General features: G+C 44.6%; 1 protein-coding gene across 1 annotated transcript; it reads left to right on the forward strand.

Moving 5' to 3' along the window:
- Positions 1 to 247: 247 nt before the first annotated feature.
- On the forward strand, positions 248 to 19,641 carry LOC116523296 (otoconin-90-like; the record flags this gene model as incomplete). Its single annotated transcript, XM_032238401.1, is given in 10 exon segments — positions 248 to 307; positions 2,068 to 2,123; positions 2,125 to 2,243; positions 3,752 to 3,780; positions 3,783 to 3,860; positions 5,234 to 5,316; positions 5,318 to 5,363; positions 5,452 to 5,463; positions 7,139 to 7,179; positions 19,472 to 19,641. Coding segments are annotated over 10 exon segments (694 nt in total), but the record flags the coding sequence as incomplete, so codon positions are not given.
- Between the last annotated feature and the right edge of the window lie 908 nt (positions 19,642 to 20,549).

Genomic DNA, 20,549 nt, shown 5'->3' on the forward strand with positions numbered 1-20,549 from the left:
GGTTCATGATGGGGGTGGGTGGGAAGGAAAGATTTCAGCTCAACTCTTCATAGCAGTCAAGAATTGCTGTTCCACTGCCTTCTGCTGGGGTGGGTTTTCAAATTCCCAGGCTAGCTTACAATTTGGGAAACTCCACATTGTCCCCATCCTAATAATAACAAGTCGGCTCTTTTTCTCTTCTGAAATCAAGGCTGTATCTGTATATTTGGAAACTATTTATGTTTAATAGTTTATGTTTCCCCCTCAGATAACATCACCTTCTTCAACGGAGTCTTTGAAAATGTGGAAAGTGTTGCTTTGTTCTTTGGTAAGTAGGTTTTTATTTGCTTGGTTGGTTTCTATTGGATTAAAGGATTCCTTTGTCTGGATTAATAACAAATAACAAAGTTGGAAAGGACCTTGGAGGTCTTCTAGGTCCAACCCCCTGCTCAAGCAGGAATCCCCATAGCATTTCAGGCACATGGGTGTCCAATCTCTTCTTACAAAGCCTCCAGTGTGGAGCACCCCACATTTCTGGAGGCTTGTTCCATTGTTCTAACTTTTTCCATGAATGATGAAGAAATGTGGATGCCTCTGAATGCAGCTAGATGCAAACTTAGCAAGAGCCAATTGGCTGCATATCGTGAATGGAAGGTGCAGCAAAGCACAATTTGTTCAGAACTCTTCTGGTCTTTGCTTTGAAAATACAAAAATAAATTGATAGAGTACATGGCCTAAGCAGATATAGGTGATCAGCCGGACCCATTCTTCTGTCTGTATGAGATCCACATCATTTTTTTTCAGCAGTGGTCTTCTACGACACCTCGGTGCTCACTCAAAACACTCACCATCTTCAAAGAAAACAAGGCAGAGGCATTTCCTCAACCAGCTCAATTTCATTAGTGATAGCTTTAGTTGTTTTTTGATGCTTTAATTATGGTTCCAGGTGTTGCTTAAGAAGATTAATAGATTACATTTGAGCTGTAATTGAGAAAATAGCCATAATGAGCCACAGGTGGCGCAGTGGTTAAAGTGCCAGTACTGAAGGCTACTTCTGCGATCTGCCGGCTGCCTGCAGTTTGGCAGATCGAATCTCATCAGGCTCAAGGTTGACTCAGCCTTCCATCTTTACAAGTGGGTAAAATGAGGACCAGATTGTTGGGGGCAATATGCTGACTTGTAAACCACTTAGAGAGGACTCTAAAAGCACTGTGAAGCAGTATAGTGCTATTGCTATTTATTGTGCAAAGCTTCTTAGAAACCAGAGGAAAGAAAGGAAATCACTTTACCAAAATTTTGGGTGCCCACCAACTTATATATTGAAGCTTTGCATCAGAAGAATGCGTAATACTGTGATATAACATTAATGAATGTCTTGATGCAGCAAATTTGACATTCACAGTTGTAGTTCAGCCTTTTGAATTAGTCTCAAAGCTCCGACAAAGTTCAGATGCAATTTAATATCACCTTAATCAACTCACAAGTGGCTTATCAGTAAGGTAAAATTTTAAAGCAAATCTAGTCAAAATCTTGAATTCATTTATTGGAGTAACCTCATTTACATCGTAGTATGAATTGATTCAAGCGGCGTAGTAAAGAAACTAAAAGGACAAGTCAAATACAAGTTATATGGGCTTTAAAGGTGATAACCAGCACCTTGAAGCGCATTCAGAGACCAATGGGGAGCCAGTGCAGCTCGCGGAGGATGGGTGTAATATGGGTGTATCTCGGTACACCCAGTATCGCTTGCGCGGCTGCATTCTGGACCAATTGTCTCCGAACACTCTTCAGGGGCATTGAGTAGAGAGTTTCCAGCTAGGTGTTGTGTTGCCCGAAGACATTCACAACAAGGGCTACAAGGTTTACCTAAACTTGCATTTCCTACTTCTACTCACCAGTTCCTCCTTGCTTTGCTTGGGAATTAAGAGATTTGCAAGACAGCCCTCCGCGGAGAGTCCCACTGCATCTTTTTTTTTAACGTGAAGGATGAGCCAAACCTGAGATCCTCACGGATTCTGCAGATGTCAAACTCATCCTTGCTTTTGCTTGGATGTCAGTTTGACCATTGGCTTCTTCCCATCTTTGCAGATTGTTTGGGCTCTCACTTCACTTGGCTTCAGTCCGTGTTCACCAGCTTTCCCGCCGTTGCTCAACTTCGTGAGCAGAATGAAGTGTGTGACTGGCGTTTGCCCAAGAGACTTTGAAGACTACGGCTGTGCCTGCCGATTCGAGATGGAGGGCTTCCCCGTGGATGAAGTAGATGGGTAAGATTTGGACCTAAGAGGCGTAGAAGTCTTCCTGGGGAGGGCTATCACTCTACTCGTGTCTAAAGAGATTCTCAATCATCTAGGTCAGGGCTGCCCCAAGGCGCTTTTTCCAAAAGACAACTGGATTTTCAAAGGTGCTGGCTGGAGAATTCTGGGAGTTGAAGTCTACAAGTCTTAAAGTTCCCACCTTTGAACTTAACCGCTACCTTATGTATTCCAAGGGAAAAGCTAAGTTAGAAAAAGAAATGCTAATCCTTGAAGCAATTAGTTTGAAACCAGACCAGTTCAATTCTTGATAAGTCTTTCCAGGTCAGCAACGGGTTCTCTGCCCGGTTGCTGGATGGGCATGGCCATGGTGGGTGTGGCCTAGTTGGCCTCCTGCACCACAGCGGGGGTGGGGAGGCGTTTTCACCTTCCCCAGACTCCGGAAGCTTTCCTTGAGCCTCTGGGAGGGCAAAAATTGCCTCCACCAGGCTCCGGAGGCCGGAAATGAGCCCATTTCCCACATTCTGAAACTTCCAGAAGGCCCATTTTTTCCTCCCTCCCTGAGCCTCCACATGGGTCCTGCACTTGCCTCGCATCCCAAAAGGGTGAAGTGGAGATTCCTGGGAGAAGGGGCTGGGAGGCGGGGTGGGTGGGGCCAGCCAGGGCTGGGATTTGCAGGTTCTCCGAACTGGCCATAATGTTAGCTACGGGTTCTCCTGAACCCAGGCGAACCTGTAGCAGTCCACCCCTGAGTCTTTCCATTTTTCAGTTTTGTGGTTTTTCAGAAATGCTCAAGGTGAATTAATTGCTTAAATGAATGCTTAAAACAATGGAGTCAGCCGAGACCGAACTGATGAAAGAAATGTCCTTCTGGGTTCGGCTCCAAGTGGGCAAAAAGACACTGGAGACATGGAGGCTGCTTGGAAAGATGGTTTATTGGTGGACAGGGCCACATGGCTTGAGTCCTGAACAGAAAAGGTGATCACATGCTTCAGTGTTGGTGGAGAAGAAGAGAAGGGCTGAAGAGGGGCTTGCAGGGCTTTTTATAACCTGTTCAGCCCCACCTCTCTGTTTCCTGTTCCTGTGTAAGAAATGTATTCTGATTGGTTGTCAGACTCCCATGGGGCCATGCAGGGGCAACTCTCTATGCTGTGTTTTGAATCCAGGTATGGATGACTTCTCAGATGCCATGTGGTCAGTTGAGTAAAGTTCCAACATTCCTTCCCCTTGCAGCTGCAGTGGAGAAGTCTTTATTATGTAAAAGGGACTAGCCTGGCCTTCTCAATGGTCCATTAACAGTGGGGATGGGCAGGAAGCTACAGGCAACTATTCTGTCTATCAAAACATGTATCTTTTTTTTCACATCCAGAGAACTATTCTGCATTTTCAATATTTCCTAGGATATTTCATTTTTCTGGGAGAGGGCTGATGATAACTTCCCACAGAACCTTGATGCCTCCATAGTTCACAAACCGCTCTCCTAATGATGCTTTCATTTCTTTCTCTCTTCCTCTGCTCAGTTGCTGTTTTCAACGGAAATGCTACGAAGAGCAACGGAGGAAGATTGCACCTGGGATCCTACCAAAATCATCATGAACGTCAGTTGCCTCACTAAAAACATCACTTGTGGTGAGGATGAAGTAGCAAAGCCCTACAAACACCTTTTTATTCTGCTACTAGCCGATAACCTGGCGTTGCCTGGGTATTTATTTACAGGAGCAAAATGCCCAGACCAAACGTAATTTCTAATGTTGGATTTTCCCCCTTACCAGAGGGAGCCCCCTTGTGGAGTACTGTGAAGCCGTTACCATGTCACTCCACTGCGCTGTACAGTAGAAGCCATTTTAAGTGCCCTAACAAATGGCTCCACATGCTACATGTGGCACACATACTATAGGTTTGCCATCAAAGAGCCGAGGTGGCGCAGTGGTTAGAGTGCAGTACTGCAGCCACTTCAGCTGACTGCTAAGCTGCAGTTTGGCGGTTCAAATCTCACCGGCTCAAGGTTGACTCAGCCTTCCATCCTTCCGAGGTGGGTAAAATGAGGACCCGGATTGTTGGGGGCGATATGCTGACTGTAAACCGCTTAGAGAGGGCTGAAAGCCCTATGAAGTGGTATATAAGTCTAACTGCTATTGCTATTGCTATCACTGGTATAGGGTCTCCTGCTTGAGCAGAGGGTTGGACTAGAAGTTCTCCAAGGTCCCTTCCAACTCTGTTACTCTGTTATGCTTATCCCAGCCAATTAACCCATGTGGCAGATTATTATTATTATTTTATTTATTAGTTTTTATGCCACCCACTCTCGGAAGACTCCGGGCGGCTTACAATAAGAAGGGAGGGGGGATATAAAAAAAATAAAACAACAGTTTAAAATTGCAACAACATTCACAACCTAGAATGGGGCTGGACAATTCAACAGCCCCAGGCCTGCTGGAACAGCCAGGTCTTCGTCGCTTTACGGAAGGCCGGAAGGGTAGTAAGGGTCCGGATCTCAACGGGGAGATCGTTCCAGAGGGCTGGAGCAGCTACAGAGAAGGCCCTCCCCCGGGGGGGGTCGCCAGCCAACATTGACCAGGCCAATGGAATCCGGAGGAGGCCTAATCTGTGCGATCCAATTGGTCTGTGGGAGGTAATTGGCAGGAGGCGGTCTCTCAGATTATATTTTCAGAGAAGTTGCTGAATCGTATTAGTGCCATTCTAGAATGAACATTCTTCCCAACAGTTTTCAAATCTTGTTGTGGGAGAAAAGCATTTTACAAAATATATTAACGTTCTACTGTGTTCCAATGGCTTCTTGCTGTGAAATGAACTCCCTCCTGTTTCCCTCCTGCAATGATGAATTGCGTCTGGGCCCAGAATATAAAATGCATCTCTCTGGATCAAAACCTTACAGAGAGTCAGCAAATTACAGCGAAAAACATCTCAATCCAACTTTGCAAACGGGCTTTTCGCTCTCTATTTTTTTACATGCTGTTTTCTCCCTTTTTCCCCCCACCCAGGGTCTGAGGATTCTTGCGAGCATTTGCTCTGCGATTGTGACAGAGAAGCTATTGAATGTTTCTTGCATTCTCCCATTAACTCTTTCCTTGAATAATTTTGATGCTTCCCTCTGCTCCTCTCTGGTGACAGGTGAGAAAATTGGGGGAAATATTCAGTTCTTCATTCCCTTTCAGATCCTTATTTCCTTGTTCGGTAAATTCCTCGTATTCCTTTGAAGGTGCCACCAGTGGTGAGATTCAATTTTTTTACTACCAGTTCTGTGGGCGTGGCTTGGCTTAGGGGGCGTGATGTGGCAGGGGGTGGCGGTGGAAGCATACTGCAAATCCCATTCCCTCCTCACTCCAGGGCAAGGATACTGTAAAATCTCCATTCCTCCCCATCCCACTAACCTGCTTTCCAGCTCCGTTGTCCTGTACAGGGCGACAGAAGAAGACTCAGCTGATCAGCTGGACTCAGGAGGCAGCGAATAGATGGGGGCATGGCCAGCCAGAGGTGGTATTTGATGGTTCTCTGGACTACTCAAAATTTCAGCTACCGGTTCGCCAGAACTGGCTGAATACCACCTCTGGGTGCCACACGTTGAAACCAATTATTGTCACCTGATTTTATCTCATGCAAGAGTTATCCTAAGGCAGGGTGTGCCAATCTTGGCAACTTCAAGACATGTGGACTTCAACTCACAGAATTCCCAGCCATATTGACTGGAGAATTCAGGGAGTTGGAGTCCATATGTCTTAAACTTGTCAAGATTGGGAAACCCTTGCGAAGGGGAAATTTTGACGTTCTTTGCTGGAGAGTTTATATAGCACATTGTGCTTGCTCACAATAAATTTTGGTTTCCAAAGTACTAAAAACAATGGCTTAATGTTCAGTATAGGCCAGGGGTGAAATTCGATTGGATCAGGCCAGATCAGGTGACATGGTAGGGAAGATTTGAATTGGTTCCCAGAACAGGTAGAAATTACCCCTGGTTGGCCCCGCCCACACCCACCTGGTCGCCTGCTCGGTTTCCCAGTCTCCATTCACCTTGGCCATTCCAGCAACTTGACCTGCCCACCCAAACTGAATGTTTCTCCCTCCATTCACAGAGGAGTTGCTGCTCCCTTTATGGTCCCCCTCAGCCTCCTCCCTCCCGGGGGTCAAAATACCTTAAAGGGACAGGCTTGTAGCAACTCTTCTGTGAATGGAGGGAAAAACGTTCGGGTTCTCTCTGCTGCATTTAACGTTGAGTTCTGTGACAGAGGGAATCTGAATGCTTCTCCTTCCATTCACAGCAGAGTTGCTGCAGCCTGTCCCTTTAAGGTACTTTGACTGCTGGGGACCTGGGGAGAACCATAAAGGGAGCAGCAGCTTCACTGTGAAGGGAGGGATAAAAGTTTGGCTTTCTCTCTGCCGCAGCATTCACTATGAGCCCTTCTCGTGCTCATACACACATTTTTTCCTACCGAGTTCAGTGGGCGTGGCTTGGAGGGGGCTGTGACTGAGTGGGCATGGCCGTGAGTGACATTGAGTTGGCTATGCCCACTCAGTCACAGGAACAGCCCCCATACCAAGCCATGCCAACAGAACCGGTAGGGAAAAAATTTGAATGTCACCTCTGGTATAGGCCCCATACCACAAAGAGCACCAATCCTTCCCTTATGACGGTTTACAATGCAAAGCACGTAAATCGGTACCCACCCCTGTTTCCGAGATGGGTAAAATGAGGACCCAGATTGTTGGGCAAATAGACTGACTCTGTAAACCGCTTAGAGAGGGCTGTTAAAGCACTCTGAAGCGGTATATAAGTCTAAGTGCTATGTTATCGCTATGCTACACCTGCTCTATGTACACGCAATAACTTCCTGTGATATAAAATCATATTATGCATTATATTACTGGCCACCTGTTACTTCTCTTTTCAGAAACATCTAGTGTGAAGTTCACACCACAGTTCCTGCTTCAGGTATGCTTCATACAGTGGTGGGTTTCAATATGTTCGAACCTACTCTGGGGTGTGGCCTCCTTTGTGGGAGTGGCTTGCGCCCATGTGACTGGATGGGAGTGGCTTGTCCGCCCATGTGACCGGATATGAAGATGCCGACGACACTTGTCAGAACCACCTTAAATTACCTCACACACAGCACTGGCATGCATAAGAATAGGATGTAAACTTGTTTTTTAAAGGCATCTTTGGTTTGCGTTTAAACAACTTCAACACACGCAATGTTCTGATTGCACCACAAACGCAGTAGTCATCCTTACCTTTCACAGAGGCCCTGAGTTTATGAATATGAGCATGATAGTGTAGAATAATCCTATCCAAGGACCAGTGGTGGGTTTCCAAAATTTTTTGGAACCTCTTCTGTAGGTGTGGCCTGCTTTCCGGGTCCACTGGTGGAACCTCTTCTAATCGGTTCGGTAGATTTGGCGAACTGGTTCTACCGAATAGGTGCGAACTGGTAGGAACCCACCTCTGGCTTCATACCTCCAGAATATTCATTTATTAAACCTGTTTGTGATTTTTTTCCTCCAATTTATAGGGCCCAGTTGATTCAAAATGACTCCGGGCAGCTTGGGACAAATTTAAAGTCTGGTAAAAATGACAAAAACAAAGGAATTGGCAGTTGTGCCCCCAACACACCCTAAAACTCTTGAAACTTCTCACCCTGGGCTTAGTGCCCATGGGACGAGACTGGTCCTCAGTCCCTTTCAAAGGATTAGGTGGCCACCATGAAGGAAAATGTCTTCTTCTTGGATCCTGCCAGGTGACATTGACATTAATAACTTTCCTGAAAATAGTTTGTCCGTACACAGATTTTTGTAAAAGTTTTATTTTTATTTCTCATATATACATTCACAAATACATTCTCATTTTTCTTCTTCCCCTCCCTCTCCCCACTCCTTCCCTCTTCTTCCCCTTCCTACGCGCTCTCCTACTCTTACTCCTCTTCCCTTAGTTCCTCTCGTTTCCCCTTTCTTCTTTCCATCTCCTTTCTCCTCTCCTCTTCCTCTTTCCCTCTCCTCCTCTCTTCCTCCCCTCCTTCTGTTGTTGTATTTACTTATTTTCTTCTTCACTCTGACGTATTTTCGGGGTGGAATTCAAGCAAACTCCGTTCTATATTTACATACAAAATAGTTTCTCTCTTCCACATTTACACAGATTTTTGTCCTTTAGACGAGGGGTGTCAAACTCAAGGCTCGTGGGCCAGATCCGGCCTGCGGGGTGCTTAGATCTGCCCTCTGGGGCCACCATGGAAACATCAAAGGGGCAGCCTGCAGTGCTTCTTCTGCCAACAAAAATGGAGCTTGGGAGTGCCACGTGCCCTCCCAATCTCTGTTTTCACTGGCAGAAGGTTGCAGGAGGCCGCCGCAACCTGAAAACAGAGCTCGGGAGTCTGTTTTTGCTGGCAAAGCACTCGGGCCACCACAGGGGCTGCCGACATGAGTGATGTTGAGCTGGCCACACCCACATTGGCCACACCCACCCCAGCTGCCAAAGTCAAACAGAACCCTGATGTGGCCCTCAATGAAATCGAGTTTTGACACCCCTGCTTTAGATGTTCTTTGGAGATTAGCTGATCTGGTTAAGAATTTTGAAGGCCAGTTTTATTTTATTTTTTAAAACAGAAAGAATAAAGTGTATCTTTGCCATGTCTGTTTAGCAGAGCAGTTGTGATTTCTGGGCTGCAGAAAGAACCAAAGAAAACCCCAACTTAAAAAAAAGATACAGCTCTTTTAATTTTGTTTTCTGCAGAGCTTCAACACCAGAGGACCAAAGAGACTCAGTTCACAGAAAGGACTCTGGCAGATGGTTGGTGCCCGTCCTTCTCCTTTCATTGTTCATGTTTCTCTCCTGGGAACGGATGCTATTCTCTCAAGTTAAGAGATTGTTCAGCCTGGAAACAACAGGGGTCTATAATACTATCAATTAAGGAAATGCATGTAGATTTTCAAATCGTTCCTTTTTTCAAAAGACTTGGCAGAATTCCTCTTCTCTAGAAGCAATGAAGCTGCTAACATTGAAGTTCAGGATGAAGAAGCAGAATAAATGTATGACCAAGTTATAGATGGCTGCCAACCTGGGCAAGATAAACAAGGCCTTATGAACAGATGCAAATGTCATTTTAAATGAACAGATGATCCCCACAGCTTAACATTTTGACTCAAAACGAGTCAAAAAGAACAGAGCGAAACCTTACAAGGACAAATACAAAGTTATGTATGCAAGTAAATTATGCATTAATGGTGGATTGGTTTTAATACGTTATATTCTTTATCATTCCCTATCCAACTCGATGGCAACAATTTACATGGATTATTTCAAAGTTGTCTTATTGATTTTTTTTTCCATTGTCAAACTCCTTCGAATATTTTACAGAAAGAAAGAATGTACAGAGAAGTCAAATGCATTGGTGTAGCATGGGGAATACGGCATATGGGTTATTCATAATACATGTGAAAAAGTTTTGGATCACAACGTGACATGAGTCCGCTGGGGCAGATATTGTGACCCCAGTTTAGGGAAGTGGTGAAGGTGCTGACCTAGAAACCAGGAGACTGTAAATTCTAGTCCATCTTAAGCATGGAAGCCAGTTGGTGACTTTGGGCCGGTGACCAGGAGACTGTGAGTTCTAGTCCCACCTTAGCCATGAAAGCCAGCTGGATGACTTTGGGACAATCACCAGGAGACTGTGAGTTCTTGTCCTGCCTTAGGCATGAAAGCCGGCTGGTTGACTTTGCCAATCACCAGGAGACTGTGAATTTTAGTCCTGCCTTAGGCACGAAAACTAACTAGATAGCTTTGGACCAATCACCAGGAGACTGTGAGTTCTAGTCCTGCCTTGGGCATGAATGCCGGCTGGTTGACTTTGCCAATCACCAGGAGACTGTGAATTCTAGTCCTGCCTTAGGCACGAAAACTAACTAGATAGCTTTGGACCAATCACCAGGAGACTGTGAGTTCTAGTCCTGCCTTAGGCATGAAAGCCGGGCTGGTTGACTTTGCCAATCACCAGGAGACTGTGAATTTTAGTCCTGCCTTAGGCACGAAAATTAACTAGATAGCTTTGGACCAATCACCAGGAGACTGTGAGTTCTATTCCTGCCTTAGGCATGAAAGCCAGCTGGTTGACTTTGTGAATTCTAGTCCTGCCTTAGGCACGAAAACTAACTAGATGGCTTTGGGCCAATCACCAGGAGACTGGGAGCTCTAGTTCTGCCTTAGGCATGACAGCCAACTAGATGGTTTTGGGCCAATCACCTGGAGACCATGAATTCTAGTCCTGTCTTAGGCATGAAAGCCAACATTTGTTGATGCAACATGTTACAACAACATGCAGCAGATGGCGATGCAACATGTCACAAACTAGGAAGGACAATTGCTTTTTTGGACTGATACATCACATGAAGTTTCGGAACAATCGGATCATTTATTCCCTCAAACGATTTTATTCAGTTCCTTTTGGGCGTCTGATACGCCTGCTAGACAGTGATGGAGAGAGTTGAGTAGATATGTGTTGCAAAATTTCGGATAGCACACAGCTTTTCATCTAGCTTGAGAGCAAAAATAGCTTGTTGCCAGGAGACCCCCCCCCCTTTTTTTAAAAAGAAAAAAGGGTTTATAGTTGGTGAGGATTCAGGCAGAGAAAGTACGGAGGTCAAAGTTTGAAATGTTTCTGTAGGTGCTGATCTGATTATACTGGAAACTCAGATGCTTCTATCTGGGCAAAAGCTGTAATTGTCATGGCTGACATTTTCATTAAAATGTCGTTTACGAATCAGGGGCATTCAGCTCGCCCCGATCTCACAAGGATACCCTGTTTTATCATCCATCTTCTAGTTATTCCCCAAACCACCACTGGCCCAGCTGTAATGATTCCGGGAGCTGAGCATAAGTCCATCAGTACTGCAATTATTATTATTGAATCTGACTTGTTTAATAAAGCCAATACATTTGAAACGCTATTTCGGATAAGCAGAATTGGGGGTTGTTTTGTTGATCAGGTCGACATTCCTGTATTGATAGTCTTTTTTATCTGAATAGCTACTGCAGAAGTGGAAAGCAATGGAAATACCAATTCCCAGAGAGGAAGAGAAGGAGGAGGAGGAGGTATATTTTTGATATTTGTAAAAGTTCAGGCATTTGCATGAAAATATAAACTCAATAATATATCCTATAACAGTGTGGGCGAACTTGTTCGGCACCAAGTGCTTAACGGGAGCATGCATATCGTGTGCTGGAAACCAGAAGAGCAGCCACCCTATGCACATGCGCATGTTAGGTGGCTGCTCTTCCATTTTCCGATGCCTGCATGCGCACTTACCGCCTGGTCTTCTGGTTTCTGCATGGATGTGTGGAGAGCAGCTCCACACACCAGAAACCAGAAGATCATCTTCCCAGTCTGCGCATGCGCATCAGGAAGCTGCTCTTCTGATTTCCCGTGCTCCCGCGTGCGTGAAGACCAGCGAGCTGTTGCGCCTGAACTTGGAAGAGCAATGGGCAACCGCCTGCATGCCCAGAGAGATTGATCTGCATGCCATTTCTGGGACACATGGTATTGGTTCGCCATCACAAGTCCTATAACTTTACTTAAAGAAAGACTTTCAATACCAATATATATAATATATTATATATTGATTAATTCCATTGCTAGTTTGGTTGTAGTGGTTAGATACTAGCCTAGAAACCAGGAGACTGCGAGTTTCTAGTCCCGATTTAAACCTGAAATCTGGCTCAGTGACTTGGGCCAATCGTCAGGAAATTGTGAATTCTAGCCCCATCTTAGGCAGGAAAGTCATCTAGGTGACTTTGAGACAAACACCAGGTAACAGCAAGTTCTAGTCCCGCCTTAGGTATGAAAGCCAGCTTGGTGACTTTGGAGGAATTACAGGAGATGGTGAGTTCTAATCTTGTCTTGGATAGGAAAAACTGATTAGGCAACTCTGAACCCAGTCACTTTCTCTCAGCCCAGCCAGTTTCACAAAGTTGTTGTTGTGAAAAATAGAAGGAGAAAGGAGTATTATTATATAGGTAACTGCCTTGAGTTGCCTTTATAATAAAGGCATAATAAAATCTAATAAATATTTATTATAGTTGCCATATTGATTTTGTTTATCTCTACAGAAAAAAATCCCCCATATTTATTATTTTTGCTATCCTAAGTCATAGCTTATAGAGGAAAAAAATATGGGGTTTTTCTTCTACCTTCAAAACTATGCTTATAGGGCACTGCACATCAGAAACAACTAGACACATGGACAATTTTTCCCCTATGCCATCACTCTGCTAAACAACTAATCCCCACAATACTGTCAAATTATCTAGTAAGACTGTATTCTATTCTTCTTATTTTCCTATTACCTATCTTCCTTATCTTCTTTTGACTATAACTTTGTTGCCTTGAAGCTTATGATTTATATTGTTTTACTTAGTATCCTAGTATGAGTTATATTGATTGCTTATTTAGTATCCTATGTCTATCACTGTGTTGTATTTTATGATTGAGGATGGATATACTTTTATGATGACAATGATAATGATTTATCATTTATTGCTTGTATGTATACTGAGAGCTTATGCACTGGATACACAATTCCTTGTGTGTCCAATCATATTTGGCCAATAATAAAGTCAATTGTCTCCTCCTCCTCCTCCTCCCCCCTCCTCCTCCCCCTCCCCTCCTCCTCCTCTTCCTCCTCCTCCTCCCCTCCTCCCCTCCTCCTCCTCCTCCTCCCCTCCTCTTCCTCCTCCTCCTCCTCTTCCTCCTCCTCCTCCTCCTCTTCTTCTTCATCATCATCATCCTATTCCTATTCCTATTCCTATTCCTATTCCTATTCCTATTCCTATTCCTATTCCTATTCCTATTCCTATTCCTATTCCTTATTCCTATTCCTATTCCTATTCCTATTCCTATTCCTATTCTATTCCTATTACCTATTCCTATTCCTATTCCTCCTCCTCCTCCTCCTCCTCCTCCTCCTCCTCCTCCTCCTCCCTCCCTCTCCTTCTTCTTCTTCTTCTTCTTCTTCTTCTTTCTTCTCTTCTTCTTCTTCTTCTTCATCCTATTCCTATCCTCCTCCTCCTCCTCCTCCTCATCATCATCATCCTTAATCTTTATTTAAAAAATCACTTGTGTTGATTATGGAGTAAATTACAAAACAGGATTTGTCACAGAATCTATTTTTTTTCTTTGACAGATGTTCCTCAAGAGTTCAATGACGACCCTGAATAACCATGAAAGATGTAAGTTAATACATTCTTCTGGACAGTGTGCCAATGTTGTCTCTTGAAATTCTTAGATTTCCAGATAAACCAAAGACATGATGGGATAACAAATAATTTCAATTCACTTTTTCTTCTTACATTGGCACAGTGAGATTGCAGACGGCTGAGCTGCACTGAATGTAGATTTTTCCACCCTCAATCCCTCCCTCAATAGACCAGGACATCTCAGTGACCTTAGCTAATACAGATTGTCCTCAACTTACAACAGTTTACTTAGTGACTGTAAGAAGTTACAACAGCACTGAAAAAGTGACTTATGACCATTTGTCACAGTTCATAGCTAAATGACCATAACTAGAAACTGACGCAGCTTGATCCATGATTGAGATTCATACTGAAGCAACATTTTCATCATTTGATTCCTGACAGACCTGTTATGGCCTTTGGTCTATGTTAGAAGTACATGGAAGTTCCAATTTTTCGGCATCTGCTCCGAAATCCAAATTCTCTAAGACTGTGGTTCTCCACCTGTGATCTGCAGAACCTTGGGCTGCCCCAGTGGTGGGTTGCAGGCAGTACGCCCCTGTATGGGCATACCAGAGCCTTGCCCGGAGCACCGGGTACCGTTCTGGTACAGTGCTCCGGAGGGCCCCCCTGCCCGCCTGAACTCCTTACCTGTCCTTGAAGCCTTTGGTGCTTTCGGTGCACATGCATGGTGTGTATGGCGCCTGCCGATGCTCTGGCCGAGCAGCTGGAGTGTCGCGGAGGCTTGCTGAAGCATCACAAGCAAGTATGACACATGCGTGCATGGCGCAATGTGTGTGTGCGCGCCGTTGTGTGTCCGTGTGGGTGATGCCGAGGCTGTTCCAACCGTACCAGTTGGAACAGAATCGGAACCCACCACTGGGCGGCCCCCAATGTCATCACAGGAAGTCGACGAATGCTGGAAGAAATGTTGTGATTTAAATCTTGAGTTAAGTCGCAGTGACCCATGGCCACACAAGGTATTTAAAAGGTTCCGTGGTGAAGAAAAGGTTGAGAATCACTGCCCTAAGAAATTTCATCTTGAGATAGATTTCACTCCTCCTAGGGCTTCCTTCAAGTCAACATCTTTTTCTTATAATCGTTTGATGTTTGGATGCTTGTTTGTTAGGAGGAATCCATGCACATTTTTTACCCCCAACACATCTGTTTTTTCTTTCAGTTTCTTCAGACATTGAAAGCAGTGGAGTCCTTTGAAAACTTCAGAGGAGGGGGTATGTATGGGTCTTTATATTTCATTATGAAACATGTAGAAAATGTATTTCAACATACATCAACATGGGGTGGAACCATATAAGCCATTTCAGGAAGCACCAATTTTTTTCAAAAACCCAAATGATCCTAGCATTGTCTAAGGGACAAATGTAGTTCAAAACAAGTTCAAATATAAGAAATTATTGTAATTAGCAAGAGCTCATGGGGGACATCCTTCTTTCTTCTTTCTTTCTTTCTTTTTTCTTTCTTTCTTTCTTTCTTCTTTCTTTCTTTCTTTCCTCCCTCCCTCCCTCCCTCCCTCCGTTCTCTCTTCCTTCCTCTCTCCCTTTCTCTCTCCCTTCCTCCCTTCCTTCCTCCCCCTCCCTTTCCCCTCTTCTCCTCTCCCTCCTTCCCTCCCCATCTCTCCCTCCCTCCCTCCCTGTTCTCTCCTTCTTTCCTCTCTCCTTTCTCTCTCCCGTCCTCCCTTCCTTCTTCCCCCTCCCTTTCCCCTCTTCTCCTTCCTTCCTTCCTTCCTTCCTTCCTTCTTTCCTTCCTTCCTTCTTTCCTTCCTGTCTGCCTCCCTCTCTCCCTCCCTCCCTTTCCTTTCTTCTCCCCTGTAGTTTCTTGGCCATTTCTGCAAGTGATAGAAGTTTGTGTCAGCTCATTCAGTTAAGCATCAAACTTCTGTTTTCATCATCTGCAAAAAGGAAGCAATAGAAAAAGTATTTGATTGCTTAGAGAGGCATGTTTTGAAATGTTCCTGATCAAGGAAATTGCAAAAACCATAAACATTATCTGATTTGGTAACACAAACTTTCCTTGTGTATGTTGCTTTGTAGCTGTGACCCAGAAAGAGGCAACTGTTGCTTTGATAATTCAGAACTAAGAGGTAAGTTGGTATTTGCAGTTTGTTCCCAGGGTGAAAAAGTCTTCAATCCTGCTGTGGAAAGTGTTGCTTAATTTACATTTATTAGAAACACGTATCTTCCTTTTATGCTGGCTTTCACTGTGTTTTCCCAAAAATAAAACAGGGTCTTATTTTCTTTTGACCCCCAAAATAAGCACTTGGCCTTATTTTTGGGGAGGTCTTATTATTTTTGTGGTGCAGGGTACGGCAAGTATGATCACCTCATGGCTGCTGATGTGTTGCAATATTTTCTGGGGAGGGCTTATTTTAGTGCATGCGCTCAAAAGCCCGATTGGGCTTATTATCCAGGGAGGTCTTATTTTGGGGGAAACAGGGTAGAAAAGGTGAGAGTAACCTGGCTTGCAAAGACTTTCATGCCTTGAATGACCTTGCTACGAGTATATATATCTTACATCCAGCATTTCCTCCTACCAGGTGTATCCCCTCCCTTGAAAACTCCCAATATAGCAAGGCTTGGGAGATTGGGTGGGGTGGGGTGGGGGAAAGGTATTTATACTTGACTTAAATTAATATAAAGTTGAATGTCCTATTAAGACGCAAAGGAGCTAATCCTGCATCTTTTCCCGGATTGTCAGAGAGCTACTTCGCTACAATAAAAACTACAACCACTTCACCTGGGATTAGCACACCAGAAGCAGAAGCCATGCCAACTTCAGAATTTCCGAGACCGGCAAACACTGGCAAGTCAAATTCCTGTGGCCATAGGATTCATTAGAAAAAAAAGGCAGTGCAGGGACATCTGTGGCTGTATGTTTAAACTGCACCTCTACTTATTTATCATCGTTATCATTCTAGCCCTGTGATGGTGAACCTATGGCACACGGGCCACAGCTGGCATGCAGAGCCATATCTGTGCTCATGCAAGTGCCAGCTGATTTTCGGCCTTTCAGAGGCCCAGGGAGGCCGTTTTCACTCTCCCCAAGCTTCAGGAAAGCCTACGGAGCCTGGGGAGGGAGAAAAACGGGCCAATGAGGCCACCGGAAGTTCAGAAACGATTTGTTTCCGGTTTCCGGAGGGCATCCAGGGGGCCGGGGGGGGGGCTTTTCGCCCACTTATCCTCCAAGAAACAGACTGTGTGGGTAGATCTGAATGCTTTATTGAAAGAACAGGATATGGTGAAACTGGGGAAAATAGGAATACATACAATGAGAACCAAATAGTGTTGACTTACTGCTGAACATAACAATGAATAAATATAAGCAATCATAATCTCACTAGTGACGCTCTGAGTATGGGATGTGGGTTGTCCTAGATGACTGTTCTGACCCCCCTCCTCTGTCCAATAACGACCTGCCGAGACAAGCTTAACTGGAATGTAACTTTAAGCAAGAAACCAACAATCCGGTGGCTGAAAGCCAAGCATAACAAAAGATAAGGATCTGGCAGCAACTCAGACAAACTCGGGCCAGCAATAAACACAGATAAGGCTTGGCAGCAATCCAGCCAGCCAGAGGGCATCCAGGGGGCTGAGGGAGGCCTCAAGAAAGCCTCCAGAGGCGGGAGAGAGTGAAAAACAGGTCCAATGGCTCTACCGGAAGTTCTGGTAGCCCTGTTGGGCCTGTTTTTTTGCCCTCTCCAGGCTCCGGAGGCTTTCCTGGAACCTGGGGAGGGTGAAAATGGCCTCACTCGCCCCCCCCCCCCCGAGGAAATACCAATCTCAGCTTGGAGGCGAGCAGTGCGGTCCGCATGGGGGGGAGCATGAGGGGGGTTGCATTATGGATGCCAGCACGAACATGCTGTTGTGAATGTGCATTCGCATTTTTTTGGCACTCAACAACAAAAGGTTAGCCATCACTGTTCTCGCCTTCGTCTATCCACAGCAGGATGAAGGGCCTCTTCCGTACCAATACTTTTTATATATAAGACACTTATTTAAAGTGAGATTCATCGAAGGATGCACAGGATGGTTTTTTTTTCCTCATTCAAAACACTACAGGAGCCTGCTTTGTTCTTGTTACTTCTTTAATAGATCTTAGTTCCCCGCAGTGGTGAGTTGCAGGCGGTATGCGTACCGGAGCCTGCCTGAAACGGATACCTTTTCGGTATGGTGCTCCAGAGGGCCGACCTGCCGCCTGAGCTCCTTACCGGTCTTTTAAGCCTTTGGCGCTTCTGTGCATGCACACGGAATGGACAGCGCCTGTGCAATGCTCCGCAGAGCAGCTGGCACTAGCAGAGGCACTAAGACACATGTGCGCACTGCGCACATGTGCACGCACGCTGCACATGTCCATTTGGATGCCGCCGGGCCCGTTCCAACTGTACCGGTTGGAACAGGATCCGGAACCCACCACTGGTTCCACGGAATCTTAAAAAGCATCTTTTTTAACCCAAATCCAGGACATGTCTTCAAGATAGTTGGGGAGGACCTGTGACATTGTCTACGATGACTCCAGAAGCGTCACCATCTCCTGAAGAATATTTTACGGAAGGTATGAAATGCTTTCACTCAATCCAATAATTTAACTAGAGGAAAAGAGAGGAGACCTACAAAACAGTTAGTTTGAATGTTAGTTGTGTGTTGTACATGAAAGAAAAATGTAAATAGAAAAGAAATGATCCACCAGTGTAGTAATTCTTCAGGAGATATATAAAAACCTCTCTTTCATGACTCTGGAATCCCTTAATTCAGGGTAAATTGCAGCGACTGGGTGGAGCCGAGCATTTACTGGCTGGATGCCCTTCCTGACACATGCAGAGTTCACGCAGATATTTTCTCTTTGGTGCCCTAACAGAGAAACTTCCACTTTGATCTAGGATTGAACTCTCAACTTTCTGAGTGGGAGGCAAGCGCCTTCACCACTAGGCCACCATGCTGCTCCTTAGGAAATATCTTGGGTTTAATTATTATTTTATTAGCACATTAGTACATTGACAACTGCCATTTGCTAGTGGAATGGACAGTCCCAGAAAAATGGTTTTTTTTTATCCCAATTCAGTCTTATCTTTCTGATGCCCAGATCTTCTCTAGAAGGTTGAAAGATTATAGGGGAGAAATATGAGGAATATGAGATATGCAGCAGGAAAGAGAATTCCGTAGTCATCACGTATGTTCTACAACTAAGGTTCTACATTTAGGCAACAAAAAAGAAATGCACAGGTACAGTATAGGTAGTACCTTGCTCAATAGTAGTAACTGTGAGAGGGATCTTGGATTCCTAGTGGACAACCATTTAATAAGAGCCAGCTGTGTGCAGCAGCTGCCAAAAAAGCCAACACAGTTCTAGGCTACATAAACAGAGGGATAGAATAATTAATTAATTAGTGAAGTGTTAATACCACTTTATAATGCCTTGGTAAGGCCACACTTGGAATCCTGCACTCAGTTTTGGTCGGACACAATGTAGAAAAGATGTGGAGACTCTAGAAAGAGTGCAGAGAAGAACAACAAAGATGATTAGGGGTCTTGAGGCTAAAACATTATGAAGAACGGTTGCAGGAACTGTGTATGTCTAGTTTAATGAAAAGAAGGACTAGGGGAGACATGATAGCAGTGTTCCAATATCTCAGGGGTTGCCACAAAGAAGAGAGAGTCAAACTATTCTCCAACCACCTGTGAGTAGAACAAGAAGCAATGCGTGGAAACTAATCAAGGAGAGAAACAACTTAGAACTAGAAATTTCCTGACCACTAGAACAATTAATCAGTGGAACATTTGCCTCCAGAAGTTGTGAATGCTCCAAAACTGGAAGTTTACAAGAAGATGTTGGATTACTATTTTCTGAAGTGGTATAGGGTTTCCTGCCTAAGCAGGGGGCTGGACTAGAAGATCTCCAACGTCCCTTCCAACTCCTATTCTATTCTATTCTATTCTATTCTGTATACGTACTCAAAGAATAAAACTGTGAAATGCATATTTCCTTTCCACAGTGTGATCGTTTCTCTTTTCTGCAACGGGGCGAGAATGGAAAACTCAGTCGTGAGTTACCACAGTTGGGTGAGATGCTCTACTGCTTGACCGACCGTGTCCAGAGGAGTTCGAATTATATGGCTGCTTTTGTGGTCAAGAGGGAAGAACATCCGACCGATGAACTAGACAGGTGGCTAATATTAAAAGCAAAACAAAGAATCACATATGTTCCTAGGGCAGCATGCATTTTGCTAACTTAAATCTTCTATCTAGCATGTGGGTCCTAAATAAATATTTACAGTTAACAATAGAAACAGAAGAAGAAAAATCTTTCCCCATTTCTGCTCAGCCAGAGGTATTGGGCAGGATATGAGATATTATGTACCACATTGATGCATTCAATTTGATCAATATGTAGCATATTGATCTATTTCATGTGTTACATTGATGTATTCCCATGTGTTCTTTTTCCACTGTTGATTTTATTGTACTATTATTGTTATACTACTGTTCTGCCTTCCTTCCTCCCTCCCTCCCTTCTCCTCCTCCCTCCCCCTCCTCTTTCTCTCTTTCCTCTCTCTCTCCTTCCTTCCTCTCTTCTCTCTTTCTCTCCTTCCTTCCTTCTTTCCTCCTACCCACTTCTTTCCTCCTCCCTCCCTCTCTTCTCTCTTTCTAGCCTTCCTTCCTTTCTTCCTCCTCCCTCTTCTTTCTTCCTTCCTTCTTCCCTCCCTCCCTTCTCCCTTCTCTCATTCTCTCCTTTCTTTCTCTTCCTCTTCCCTCCCTCCCCTTGCTCCCTCACTTCTGTTTCTCTCCTCCCTCCTCCCTCCCTCTCTTCTACCCTTCCTTCCTTTCTTCCTCCTTCCCTCCCACCCTCAAATAAATAAATACAGCTTTATGTTCTACTAGTTGCGTTGCTGAAGCAACAGGACTCAGTATCAATTCTGTCAGATCTTGAACAATGGGCAGAAATCATAGAGAGGTGAGGTCTTTGCCCCTCACCTTCACTTGTGGCTGGCTCTGCCTATGTCCCATCTTTAACCTGAACTAGGCGATATGATAGAGCAAGAGAGAAAAAATATTTTTCGAAGTAGTTACCTG

Source organism: Thamnophis elegans, unplaced genomic scaffold (genome assembly GCF_009769535.1).
Source record: "Thamnophis elegans isolate rThaEle1 unplaced genomic scaffold, rThaEle1.pri scaffold_154_arrow_ctg1, whole genome shotgun sequence".
Taxonomy (NCBI): domain Eukaryota; kingdom Metazoa; phylum Chordata; class Lepidosauria; order Squamata; family Colubridae; genus Thamnophis; species Thamnophis elegans.